General features: G+C 45.1%; 1 protein-coding gene across 2 annotated transcripts; it reads left to right on the forward strand.

The window, feature by feature from the left end:
- Positions 1-1376: 1376 nt before the first annotated feature.
- Positions 1377-13645, forward strand: meox2a (mesenchyme homeobox 2a). Of its 2 annotated transcripts, none has more exons than XM_084471133.1 (4): positions 1377-1421; positions 3141-4298; positions 9320-9492; positions 12780-13645. In XM_084471133.1, the coding sequence occupies exons 2-4, from the start codon at positions 3662-3664 to the stop codon at positions 12999-13001; spliced, it is 1032 nt and encodes a 343-aa protein (XP_084327259.1). In that variant the 5' UTR covers positions 1377-1421; positions 3141-3661; the 3' UTR covers positions 13002-13645. The 2 variants fall into 2 exon arrangements, with proteins under 2 accessions (XP_084327259.1, XP_084327260.1); XM_084471134.1 differs by having other exon boundaries at positions 1384-1421; positions 3168-4298.
- Positions 13646-14169: the final 524 nt, after the last annotated feature.

A 14169-nucleotide genomic window follows, 5' to 3' on the forward strand; every position in this document is an offset into this window, starting at 1 on the left:
AAACTTCAAAGCTAATTTCGAAAATGATTCACGAAAGCGATTTCTCAACTTCTGTTTAAAGCGATGCATTCCTATCGCTTAAAACAGACACAAACCAAACTGACAGTATCATATTTTGTTGTTGTCAGTGTGCGTGTCTCCCTTTCCGTCTTTCTCTCTCTGTCGCTCTCTCCCTGCCTCTCTCTCTTCCTCTCTCTCTCTCTCTCTCTCTCCCTCCCTCTCCCCTCCCTTCTCCCCCCCCCCCCCCCCCCCCTCTCTCTCTCTCTCTTCCTCTCTTTTTCTACCCCGGCCTCTCTCTCTCTCTCTCTCTCTCTCTCTCTCTCTCTCTCTCTCTCTCTCCCTCTCCCCCCCCCCCCCCCCCCCCTCTCTCTCTCTCTCTCTCTCTCTCTCTCTCTCTCTCTCTCTCTCTCTCTTTCTCCCTCAGGCCTCTCTCCTGTATATCTCCCCTTCCCCGGGCCTCTCTCTGAATGATTGCCACAGGTTTGTCACGCAGCGGTGGCGGCAGCAGCAGGTTGATGTTACGAATCAGTGCAGAGTAAACCAACCTCCTCACCTCCAAACCAGTGTCCTCCTTCACTCTGTCCCTGAATACTGGTTTACAACTTGGAAAACAAATCTCTTGCTTATCTTTCTAAACACAATCATAATTCTCTGTCATTACATATAAATGAGCGACACGCAGGTCTTAAAGCGATTGCGCGGGGGTTCAGTCATCCCAGTACAACAGAGAGAGAGTGGGACTCACTGGCTCGCCCACGCCACAGGGCATTCCGGCTGACCAATTAGAAGCACGTGTATTAATATCGCTAGCTAGCAGCACTGAGCCGCCTGGTCGGTCGGCTAATATGTCCTTAATTTGTAATGTAAACAACAGAAGCTGTTTCACACACTTACACACTTCACCTTAAGGGTGCCTTCTTTTGCCGCGGGGCCTCCGCTTCCCAAACAGTGTGTGTGTATGTGTGTGTGTGTGTGTGTGTGTGTGTGTGTGTGTGTGTGTGTGTGTGTGTGCGTGTGTGTGTGTGAATGCATGCATGTGTGCGTGTGTGTGTGTGTGTGTGTGTGTGTGTGTGTGTGTGTGTGTGTGTGTATGTGTGTGTGTGTGTGTGTGTGTGTGTGTGTGCCTGCGTGCATGTACGCGCCTGTGTGCGTGCGTGTGTGCGTGAGTGCGTGTGTGTGTGCGTATGCATGTGCATGCGTGCGTGTGTGTGTGTGTAGAGTGACAGAGTCCTGGTCTGTCTGCCTGCTGCATGGCGGTGCATGGTGGTGCTGTCTGTTAAAGTCGTTTTCCCCCCGTAAGGGGAATTAATTTCCTCTCCCATGCGGGGCCCGCTGAGCATGTGGCCCAGCCCGTGTCACACGTTCAGACGCCTTCGTATGTGTGGAGCTTTCCACTGGAACCTGCAGTCAAAACAAATAATGTAAGGTTTTATTTACTCATAACTGGGTGACAGTGGGACGTTTGAAAACAAATGAATAACGTACAAATTACTTGTAAGATTTGGCTAAATAATGCATGATATTGTGTATGTAATAATAATGATAGTAATTTTATTTTAGGATCTATTTACTTATTTCTGATTAAGTAAAGTTTACTATGTGACATATTTTAACTTAGAGTTATATAACTTTGTTCACATTTGTTTTGATATATTAATATAGGAAGGCTTATGATCTGCATACTAATAATACTATAATGGGCTAGAAGAAAGTGCAAGGCACCTATCTAATAATTTACATTAAAGGTCTGTCTTCTGTCATATTTCCAATAATTATTTATGAATATAAATACACTGTATATCCTACATACAGAAAATATATTGTTCTAAAATATTGTTCATGTTTACCAATTAAGCCAGAGTTCTTGTTATTGTAATTATGTGTCATTTTTCACCCAGACTTTAAATATTTGATTAGAGACATTTGCCCCCATTCAACAACAGGCTTGAAACAAATTACTTTGCTACATATAGTCTAGAAAATGTTTATTTGAGCCTTATTTTGTATAATTGTATTTGGTACTATATTAATGGAATGTTTATATAGTAACAGATTTATCTGTCTAGACAGTTTTATAGTATCACGGCACATAATAATACAATTAAATATTTTAATTTCTATGTGTTTAGTCCCATTTGATAGTAAGGTAGTCAGCACATGAAAATATGCCTTTTCAGTGTGACCCCTTACTTGCACTGAGCATCTCTGAATGAATCTAAAATATAATTCACTCAATATGTTCATTCTGCTCCTGAGGCGGGCTCCTGGTCTGATTGGAAGGCCATTTGTTTCACGGTAGAACACGCTTTTTCGAACTTCCAGCTGCTGCTACTAGGTGTAGCCTTGACATGATCATTTCATCATGTCAACATTAAGCATTACAATTATCTTTCGTTTCTTTGAAAAATAATAAATGTAAAATAAAAACAAAATTGATTTGAAAGGTCATCATTGTTTTATATCCAAAGTATTATTAATATAGTCAATAATGAATGTGTGGCTTTTGCTATAGGCATGCATTGGAAATTGAATTGTAACTATGGTGTACATATAGTGTACTTATTGTTTGAAGCCAGTGCACAGAGCAGCATTAGCCCACCAGCAGGGCAGGGAGCTGATCTGTGTACACGTACTGACAGGGTAATGATGAAGAGAGGAGGGAGGGGAGGAAGAGGGGAAAACAAAAACACATGAAAGCAAATGAACCCTCCGCCACCACCACCGACAACACCACCACTATGAAAATGTACACACCACTTAAAGCAATGACAGGGATCAAAGGTCGGTCTACATCCCAAACTTAACCCTCTGACCTCTTGGAACACTGTATCCCCCCCCCCCCCCCCCTCGTGTTACATCCCAGACCCCCATACTGCCAATCCCCACGAGAACCGTTAGGCTTCTACGGGGAAAACCACCCAAAAAAAACAGAAACCAGACGGACAGGGAGAGGTTGTCAGAGGTCAAATCCAATTCCAAAATAAATTGCCTTGTTTCCCGAGGCTCAGCCATTTTAATAGTGCAGATTTATTGTGCTGTGCTTTTTGGAGGGTGATCATATGTATGTGGTCAGTAGCGCGTATGCAGTCTCTGACCCAGCCTCCCTCTCACGTTACACCCTATTTATAACCTCCCCTCAGCCCCATCCTCTCGCTCGCCACTTCCAGGGAACCAGCCTGTGCTCCCAGCTCCGGGCTCCAGGCACCCCAGCTCCTGCTGTCATCCGAGAGGTCCCCCTTCTGCAGCTCTGCCCGGGCTCACTGTTTACCTCCCTCGCAGCCCGGCAACTGGCTGCCTGCTCCGGATTAACCACGCCGGGACACCCCTATAAAAGAAGAACCGTTTTTTTTTCCCCCTTTCCCTCCCAACTCTTTTTTTTTTTCGTTCAACCCAATTTCTTCCAGTTTTCTTTCTTTCTTTTTCTTTCTCTGACTGAAAAAGCACCAGAGGAGAGAGAGAGTCTTGGAGCAGCAGCTCAGCAGAGAGTTTGGATATACTTGCTGGCGATTCCTGGGTTCCTTATCACGTTCTTCTCGGTTTGTTTAGTAACTTTATCCCGGCCGCGTCCGGTTCCTCTGCCCCTTTGCGTTCTCTCTCTCTCTCCCTCTCTCCCTCTCTCCCCTCACCTGTGTGGCGCCGAGAGGCGAGGTCGCTGCGTGCGATGGATCACACGCTGTTCGGGTGCCTGCGCAGCCCCCATGCGCCGGCGCAGGCCCTGCACCCGGCCTTCACCCAGTCCCCGCTGACGCTGCACGGCCGCTCGGACCACGTCTCCTACCCGGACCCGTCCTCCTCGCCCTCCACCTCGTCCCCCTCGCCGTGCATCGTCACGGGCTACCCCGCCGCCGCCCCCGACGACAGCCTCTTCTCGGGACAGCACCACCACCCGCACCACCACCACCACCACCTCCACCACCCCCACCACCCCTCTCACCGGGGCAACCTGCCCCCCCACCACCACCACCAGCAGCACCAGCAGCAGCAGCACCCCCACGCCACCCCCCAGCATCAGGCCCATTGGCACATCCCGCAGATGCCGTCGCCGGGCAACGGGAACGCCGGTTCCCGCCATGTGAACCTGTGTCACCCGCAGACCCACCAGGGGCCGGACGGGGGCCCCGGGGCCCAGGATCTGGGCCCCCCCGGAGGGCCCAGCATGTGCGCCAGCACCCCCAGCCTGGGGGGCAACAGCAGCCCCCACACGGGCACCACCTGTGCTCCCGTGGACTTTGGCCGGCAGACTCTGTCCCCCGCCGAGGCAGAGAAGAGACACGGCAAGAGGAAGAGTGACAGCTCAGGTAAGCGGATGGGAGGGGAGGGGGGGGGGGAGCGGAGGGGAGGGGGAAGGTTGTGAACTGAAGGTGGATCTGTTTGTCGTTTATTTAAAATCAGAGAAGGAGATCCTTTAGCATCACCAGCCACAGGGGAGGGAATCGATGCAAGAAACTTAATAAGGATATGGTCTTTGGTCAGGAGGATTAAATGGAGGTAAAGTGAGACGCTTTGAACAGTGTTTTATGAAGGAGTCTATGCCGTCCTAACCACAGTAGACATCCATCACATTTATTATGAGGCGTTTGAAATCAATGCCATTGTTTTAGCCAACTCATTGTTTCAACGTTCACTCTTGTACAAACACTGTCACATAAATGAGGGGGGAGCGCCAGAGCAACCGCGGCCCCTACGGCCCCCGGTGACCCGCGCTCATCACTCTTAATCTTTCAGCAACACATTACGACAGAGACTAGCCGTTCATGGCACAGTATTGTCTCCAAAGGACTTTGGAGGTGTTGGCAGATGTGGAAAAAAAGCAGTTAGCATAAGTCAGGCAGGGCATGGAGAGAGCTCTGGGAGGGCATGTTTTATTTTAAAATCACATCTGGTACATTTTCAGGGCTGGTTTGGGAGGGCAGAAAATGAGACACACTGTAAAGAATTAATGTCATGGATTGTAAAAGACAGAACCGGCGCCGCACATTACACTAAACACCCAGGAAGATTACGATTTTAGCTGCGATTTATTAAAGGATTTGTCCCAACCTCAGAGCATATGTGTATCATAAATGATTTCATGAAGGCAGAAATAAAGAAATGGAAATAAAATAAAAAAGCTTGATATTGACCGATGTGCATAGTCAGCTTTAATAAATTATTCTCTAGTGCTGACAGTGTCAGAGGGAAATGGATTCACAGTATCAGTGTCAAGTTCAAAGTCATTTGTTTTATTGTATTTAACATAAAAACAACTTTATTTTTCAGGGCTGTTGTTTATAACTTACATAAATAATATATCAGGGACTTAAGAATAATTACAATGAAATTGTTTCAATTCAAATCTCCTAGGTTCTAGAAAAAAAATGGCCAGTTCATTTTAATTAAGTTTTTAGCACTTTTAAAAGTGTAGAGGCTATTGGTTTATAGGCCATTATTTCAGCAATGAAGTTTTCTTATAAGCTTGTACATTGTAAACAACAATGTTATTTCTGTACTGTGCACAATGCAATATATTATTTAAGTTCCAGAATAATTATTGGATAAATTGGATAAATATATTATATATTACCTTACCTATTATATCTAAATACACAAATAAATAACACATCAATATTTGTTGAAGATAAAGAATAGAAAGTCTGCATGGTTTCACAGAAAGAAAGAAAACAAGTAAATAAATAAATGTAGCAGAAAACAAGTTAGAAATGATAAAACTAACTAACTAAAAATATCGTATTTTCTAGACACACACCTGATAGCGGGAGCTACACACCATAATTACTATGACCAGCTCTATAGGGCCCGGTCAGGGTGAGACTAGAACCGCAACGTGATATACCTAGATAGTTCTCCGTTTTCTAAGAACGACATGGACTGTCTGTCTGGGGGAACATGCTGAACGCCGCCTCTCCCTTCACAGGATAAATCAAACAGTGACCCTGTGTGGAGGTCTCTCTGTGTGTGCACGGTACCTGGCCTGAGGTGTGGACACAACACTGGGAGCGTACCCAGGGTGTCCAGGCCACAGGGCTCACTCTGTTTCCGCAGCCTTTAGGCTTGTTTTCACGCAGGATGCAGGTTGTTTCCTCCGGGCAAAGCCCCTCTAACCCTTTGGACAGGAGCCTCTTTGAGGATACGTATGGTGTAATGATGAATATAACAATAATCATGGCGGTTTGGCTCTCAGCTGACTGTGACGGATTGTTATGACAGTGGGGACACCTTGTGATGTGACATCATTGTTACGGTGGAGTGATGTTCAGTGGGGAGAGGCTGGCCTGCAACTGTCACAACATTTACACCACGGCTCCTTCACTTACCACACTCCCAGAAACATGGCCACTCTGGACTCCAAAAAATGAAATAGCTGTCCTATAATGATACTGCGGAGCGTGTATTGCAGAAATATGAGCGAAATCCTCTCGCATGACAGTTTCTTCCGGAATGCAAATGCTTCGGTTCTGAGGCCGACCATTTTGTTTGTCCTAAGTCATCCAGTCAGACCACATGTGAGACAGGCCGCTGCTGCAGTATAATTAAGGCCCAAACCCAACACAACATCTTCTATTTCCTCTTCCCCTTCGTCAAATCTATCGGATCCCGGCCCCTGCGGGCCCCCTAAGCTATCCCGCATTACCCCTTCCACTGCTTGATAGTCGGGGCATTCTCATTATGCGCATGGCGCATTCTCGTCAAGCTAACACCAATCACGTTGATTAGCCGCGGCCGCTCGGCCTGCTGACTCAATCAGCTGTCTAAATATCACACGGCTGCCAGTGCTGTCTGAACGACCCCCGATCTGGTTTCAACATCTGGACTGGAAACCTGAGGAAGGATCCCCTGAGATGTGGCAGCAGATAAAAATAAAATAAATAACATATATATAAATAATATATACACAGACAAGAGCTAATCTTCATGCTAAACCTCCCTTTTGACTGAACTGTCGTAGTTGGATTTGAATTTGTTTCTTTAGAGAAGGATATGGCAGACTTTGCTTCCGAAGCTTGTGTTGAAGTTGTGGTTGTCTGGATGTCTGTGTTGGATCTCTGCGTTTATTCTCAGCCTCCCAATCATATCATTTTGTCAGTTGGGCTAATTTAGTTCTCACTAGCGCAAATTGAGTCATCTCGTTGAATTGCACACATTACAAGGGTGTGGTTTGTTTTTCCTTTTAAGTTCCAGCTTTTGTTGTGTGCAAAACAATAAAGTTTGACAAAACGAGACACAAAGCCTTGAATCTCATTTTGTCAAACAGACTATTTTAGAAAAGTATAAAACAAGAGAAAAAACAAAGCAGAGATAGCTTCTCACTGGGAGCCACATTTTCTGAAAGGGGTTTTGCAACAATACAGCTTAGTGGTGCCTTTATTGGCATGCTTGTAAATGCCAAGTAAGTCACTTCTAACCACAATCAATTAAAATAACAAACAACATGTATTTCACCTAAAAATGTATAAAAATAATAATTTTCCTGTACGGATTAGGCAATTATTATTTTTTAAATGTTATTTTAGACGGGCCCTGTTCTGAACCGAGCGTGACCTGTCCTCTCCCGACGCATGAATTGAAGTTCTCTCATTACACTCGTCTGTTTTTGTGGACAGATGAAAGTCATGGCGAGGACCTAATTGCTGCGGTGCGGTGGCCCTCGTAAAAGAAAAAAAAAAACCTGCCCCTCCTTTTCTAAACTCCCAACAACCCACTGGTCTGGGGCAGCTGTTCCTGTTATTCTTTTCTTCTTCTTCTTCTGCTTCTTCTTACACAATGTCTGTGTTTACCAGGGAAAAGCCAAGTAAAAGCCCTCCGAGCCCCCGCCCCAATCAGCTCCTCTCCCCCTCTCTGTCCTGGCCCGACACGTACGAAGGCGCCGGTCAAGCAACGATCAGCTCCAGTTCTGGGCTTCTCCTGTAAATCACATGTGGGAATTTCTCTGCATGTGTATTCCTATACACTTCATGTTTCAACTACGTATTACAGTATAGGATTCAAGTAACAGTTCAACTTTACAGCTTTGTAGATAACTTCAGATGGCTGGAGACTAAAAGGGACATACTCGTCAAGAAAGAGGAGGAGGGCAATATAACTAACAAATACATAAAAGTACAATGACTTCGGTCCTCAAAGTGCTTTTTGTTGTGGGTAATTCTTGTCGTTTAAGGGAGGGCGGTCGGGTTTTCTTGTGCTGTCTGTGTTGGCGCGGTCTGGGGTCTGGTGGGGCTTGTGAGTCTGGCGCTGAGCTCCTAGCGCTATTTACAGTTTAGTTTGACACAGGCCTGCTGGATTAACACACGCTACAGAACAGCACCGCATGTGAATTAGCATGCAATCAAGGCCCGCTTTCAAGTGCGTCTCTGTGCAGCCACGGCTTGTCCGACAGGGGGAAATAAAAACAACCACAGAGCAAGCCTCCTCACAATAGGAAAGTTTAGACAACCGAATAAAATATGTGCACTTTCTCTCTCTGTGAGGTTGTGGAAAAACCTGGAATAAAAGAATAGGGTATGACAAAAGAAAAGCGTATGTTTCATTTTTGCATGTTATCCATTGTCGTATAAGGGAACAAAGAACCATTTAACCATCTCAAATCGATAAGTTTGGGAGACTTTATTCAGCACTCTTGTCTATTGGGCCTTCTTTGGCATATAATCTATGGCTTAGCCAGTCTGTTTCATGTTGTTTGTAATCGTTTTCAGTGGCTTTCATTTATTTTTGGATGCTGTTCTTTTGCCTTTTTCTGATTTCATTCTGAAGCTAACTTGAGACCTTCCATAGACAGACAAAAAATAGAGTTGGCCACTTAGTTATAATTAAGAAATGCAAATAACTTGCAAATAACTTGTTCAAACGAAAGTTATAACAACAAGTTAAAACAAGTGCATAAGTAACTGAACACAGAGTGTAGTATATGTTAAACATGGCCATTCTGTTCCATGTATCAGGCTGTGGAGTGTACAGCAGCCACCCCTTCACACCTGAAAGAAATTACCTCAATATTGCAAATGACCAACGCCAGTCTATTGCGAGAGCACAGCTGCACTCAAACACACATGTGCTTCTGTCTGGAGCCGCTCCTGAGGGACGCCCACCAGCTTCAGGTGTTCATAAACAATGGCCAACAGTAAAATATGATTGGCAGTTTATTTTAATTTCCTTATGCCTTTGTTTTTATTTTTTCTTTATCTCCTTGACTGATTTGCACCTGCCCTCACACAGGCCTTACTTCTAAACCCACTTTTTTTTATATATAAGTCTCTACTCTATTGCATATAAATCTGCTCTGACTGACCGAGCCGGGGATGTGTGTGTGGGTGTTTTATTCCAGAGTCTCAAGACGGGAACTACAAGTCAGATGTGAGCAGTAAACCCAGGAAGGAGCGGACGGCATTCACCAAGGAGCAGATTCGCGAGCTGGAGGCCGAGTTCGCCCACCACAACTACCTGACCCGGCTGAGGAGATACGAGATCGCTGTGAACCTCGACCTCACCGAGAGACAGGTACTTACATCTGTCTGTCTGTCCGTCTGAAACGGACACTGTCTACCTATATTCACAATGAAACCATCATGGGGACGTGGATCAAATTTGGCCTTGAGCAAATAAATTGGAACAATTAATTACAGTTTTATATATATATATATATATATACATATACATATATACATATATATATATATATATATATATATATATATACTGTATATACTCCCCGCCCCCCCAGCCACACATCTGTTAATCTGTCAGATGCTTTTATCCAAATCTCTCTCAACGACGCCTACAGGTAGACTGGAACCAAAGCGGGGTTCGAACCCTGAACCCTTTGGCAGGGAGTCCCAACAACCTAACCACTAGACTATTCTGCCCCCCCCCCCCCCCCCCCCAGGGCGGTCCAGCACTCGAAATGCTGGTGTTGTGAAACTTAAAGCAGCTTTGAGACGTTTTCGAGAAGACGGTTCTCAGCGCTACTGTGTTTTCGTAACTTTTGTGCGTGAGCGATTGTTCCCCAGCTGTGTGCGAAGGCGGAGGGGGCAGGGGGAGGAGGGGCAGGGGGGGGGGGGGGGTGGACTGGGTGGGTGGACTATCCTATTCCAGATGTTTGGGTCGATTCTTCCAGGCGGCCCACAGTCGAGGCAGGGGGAGAGGGGTTGGGGGGGGGGGGAATATTTAGAGGAAGTTCTGGCAACACACTTCCTCCCTCTCTTGCTCAACTCCTCCTTAACAGCAGTATTGGTGTCTGGAAGCCCAGCCAGGGACTGTACTAAAGCTGGCACGTCAAGCAAATAACAGGAGGTAAGCAGGGGAGGAAGGAAGTGACACCCAGTTTGTTGTTCTCCTGACAAACTTCATGTGGGGAAACCTCACGTCATAGTCCCCGCCCGGCCATTGATCATTGTTAATCATGATTAAAGAGTCACCTTTGCGCTGGAACACGAGGCTACAATGTAATGTTTACATGTTTATGAAGGAACTCCCACAGCTTGTCCAAACTAATGATTCGTATATCTTGCTGTTAGCCACCCAGATCAACCAATGGTGTCCCTTAGAGGCCATTTCTCAGTTCAATCCTTTGGTTTGAAAGAGATTGCACAGTGTTGTTTATCCTCCAACTGCGTTCAATAGTTAAGGGCTACATACAGGATATGTAGATCCAAAGGTATCAAATAGACTTCTGAAGCTAAGTGAACCAATGTCTATATCAAACAGTGGCTGGTACATTATAGTATGTACTCACGACTCAGTTGTTAGTGGGGGAGGAGGCTCAAACTTATTTGGAAGTCCAAGCGGGTTAATAGCAGCAGATGAATGACGATTTAAGCGTGTTTGTGTACAAGTGTGATGCAAGCAAATGGGATAATAAACTTCCACCTAGAAACAAGCAAACGAAAAGTCAAACCACAATTGTTTAGATGCATCCAACTAAATGAAAATAAGGCATACGATTACGGCTTGCATAATGTTCTAAGGAAAATATGTAAACGCTCAAAGTAATGATACAAACGCTTCAGAACTGTAACTGCGCGGCGTCTCTTGCCAGCTCCAGCCTCATTCCAAAACAACCTACCAAAGAAAACAGCCCAATGTAGGCCACAGCCATCTAAATATCCCTGAATCCTCACCATTGGACGAATATCAACAAGTACCAACAAGGGGGGAAATGGGACAGAACACTATGTCTAAATGGATATGGTAAAGTCTGGAAAAAAAATATTATGGTAATAATCACCTTTTTGTATGATAAATAAACTCATACTCAGATTTAATGTGCAAATCAAATTAATATTCAATAGATTTTATCAGGATCTCCTGATGAGGATGCAAGTTTAATTCCCTTTCTTAACACCAATTGTTGAAAATGTCATGCATTGACAGAAGGCCCAATGTCTTTGTACTTTGTCACTGAGCAAGCGACATGTCATAGCAGCCTGTAAATGGCCAAAGAGCAGGGCCTGAAGGTGTGTTTTATGATCTCTTCTTTACATAATTGTATTGACTAAGCAATCAATATCAAACACAATGGTAGTTACATTTTAAACAGATCACCAATCTGGATCAGATGGTGAATTTGGACTAGAAAGATCAAGGAAGCATTGTAAGAGCCGGGTTTTGTATTGAGTGTTTGTAAGTGAAAGAAATAGTTGTTTCACTGTCTTTTCTTGGTATGTTGCTGCCTCCAGCAACAACGTATTTTGTTATTTTCTCCTCCCTTTCAATTAGCCCTTTCTAAGGGCTCAGGCCAGGCATGAAGATGCTCTGTGTTTGCAGGCCTATAAAGTTCCCAGAAGTGTAACGATGATAAGAGAGATAAGATATATAAATAAACATGAGCGCACTTTCTTAGAACACCTTCGTCAAGCCTTGGAGGGTGCTGTGGTGGGTGGAGAGGGAGAGGGGCTTCAGCTGTCCCTGATCGTCGTTGAAACCTACAGTAATGTAGGAAAAATGTTGAGAGTGGTGGCGTGGGCTGACTGTCATGGTGACGCGCGGTTGGGGGGAGTTGTGTATCTAGGTGGGAGGGAAGGTCCGACCAGTGCACACTGAATTCGACTCGCTGTGAGAGCAGGCACTCTTCTGGATGATCAAATCCAGTACCATGGCCTAAAGTGCAAGGGTTACACGACACAGTGAAGTCAGGCAGTGTGTAATGAGCCAAGGAAAACACCCGGCTAATCAAATTGTGGTCACTTCCACCCCCTGTCTGGAGCTCCCTGAAAAGCCCTCACAGCGAGCAGAGAAACTGACGTGACACTTTATGGGGGAAACATTTTGGACGTATAGGACAAACATTTGTGCTGTCAACCGACTTCCTGACCATGTGACCCAGGGGGGCCCCCCTTCGGAATGACGACGCCCCAAAAATAAACTCGCCCAACAGTTAAGGAGTGAGCGAGTACCTAACCCCCCCCCCTCCTTCCTCCCAAGCCCAGTGCCGACACTTGGGAGAGATTTGGCTCCTGACCGTGTAAACTGTTTTAGGCAACAGCTTAATCATCAGTCTGGGCAATGTAAATATGGCCCAAAGTTGCAGAGTCAGGGAAAAATGTGGTAGACGCCAGGCAGCAGATGGGACCGTACATCATCACGTAATTGCCATGGTAATAAATGCCAAAAATTTGTTGGAAGTAATGAGTGAGCGAATGCTAGGCCCGTCGCTTTCTCTGCCCAGTATTTCTGCTGGACTATTTTTCCAAAATACTCAACTGTCAAAATGTGTGGTTTGCTCTCGCCTCAAAAGCCGAAACCAAAAAGCAGTGTGTCTGATGCCTCTGACTGTGTGACCCCTGTAGGTGAAGGTCTGGTTCCAGAACAGGAGGATGAAGTGGAAGCGGGTGAAAGGAGGCCAGCAGGGGGCGCTGGCCCGGGAGAAAGAACTGGTCAATGTGAAAAAGGGCACTCTGCTGCCCTCGGAGTTCTCTGGCATCGCGGCCCTCCACCACTCCACGGACTCCTTAGCCAATGAGGAGGACAGTCACGACAGTGACCAGAGTTCTGAGCATGCTCACTTGTGATGGTCAGAAAGAAATAGGCCGCGCCTCCGGATAGAGGCCCCGCCCTCCTTGCCTCAGGACTGTCCTGAAAAGGACTGCTGTTTGCTGATTTGCCATCGTCATAAAGAGTACAGCGATGCAAAATAAATGTACAATATGTACAAAGGGATAATAATGTGTTTTTACTTATTTCAATGGTGCAGTGAACATTCAACTGCTCCTAAGTGCTAGTTTGTAGCTGGTTTATAGCTTCAACACAGTTCTTTGACAAATGCTAAGCAAATACTCAATGACAAACACCAAAGCAATATTGATATTTTAAATATTAAAATGCTTTTATATTGTTGAAAACCAAATGGAGTGAAAATAGTTCTTAATGATAACTGTCTGTGTGTGTATTACGCTGGGAGGATAGATAGGCTGTGGCTATTTGATTGCGCTGTTAAACGTTGCCTCATTTGGTTTCTATTGTATGTAATGTAACTAAACCTTAATTGACTAACTAATTAAACCCAGTGCCAGGAGATCAAATTTGTAAAAAAAAAAAAAAAAAAAAAGAATTGGCCTACATTGGGTATGTAACAAGTTTTTCTTTGCTAACATTATTCAACTCATCAAGTAATAATCCCTGACAGTCATTTTGGCATGGAGATACTGCAAATAAGAGCAAATAAATGGGAACCAGCGTTTAAATACTTAATTATAGCCTTTACATATTTATTTGAATATACTTTCACCATACTTCCCCCCTAGCCACACATCTGTCCATCTGTCAATCCAGCTGTCTCCATGGGAATCCAGCCCTAAATGTATGCATGTGCCGCGAATGAATTAAACATTACTGACTCGACTGAAGAAAGCGCACGATGGGGTGCGTGCTCAATTCACCTCCTTCCCTCTGGGCAGGGTCAGGGCTTCTGCCAAGACTCCGCCAGAGAACCCACAAAGCATCATATTATGTTACAAATTTGAAGTTGAAAATAATTTTGCGGCTCGGTATCCAGTTTCACCACGCAGTGATTATGCATTCAAATTTGTAGGAGACCCCCCCCTCCCCCCCACCCCGAAAGGTGCTCACATTAGTCCACTTAAATCTCTTATGTCCTCATATGTGTCTGTATCGGTTAAACAGCAGTCACAGGTAGATAGACATTTAGAAAACTGTTTTGTACAGTGTTAACTTATATTT

Source organism: Micromesistius poutassou, assembly GCF_964030765.1.
Source record: "Micromesistius poutassou genome assembly, chromosome: 8".
In the NCBI taxonomy this organism is placed as follows: domain Eukaryota; kingdom Metazoa; phylum Chordata; class Actinopteri; order Gadiformes; family Gadidae; genus Micromesistius; species Micromesistius poutassou.

Coding starts and splice junctions, on each gene's coding strand:
- meox2a (XM_084471133.1), top strand. CDS start 3,662: ATGGATCACACGCTGTTCGGGTGCCTGCGCAGCCCCCATGCGCCGGCG. Junction 4,299..9,319: donor GAGGAAGAGTGACAGCTCAG/GTAAGCGGATGG, acceptor GTTTTATTCCAG/AGTCTCAAGACGGGAACTAC. Junction 9,493..12,779: donor TCGACCTCACCGAGAGACAG/GTACTTACATCT, acceptor TGACCCCTGTAG/GTGAAGGTCTGGTTCCAGAA.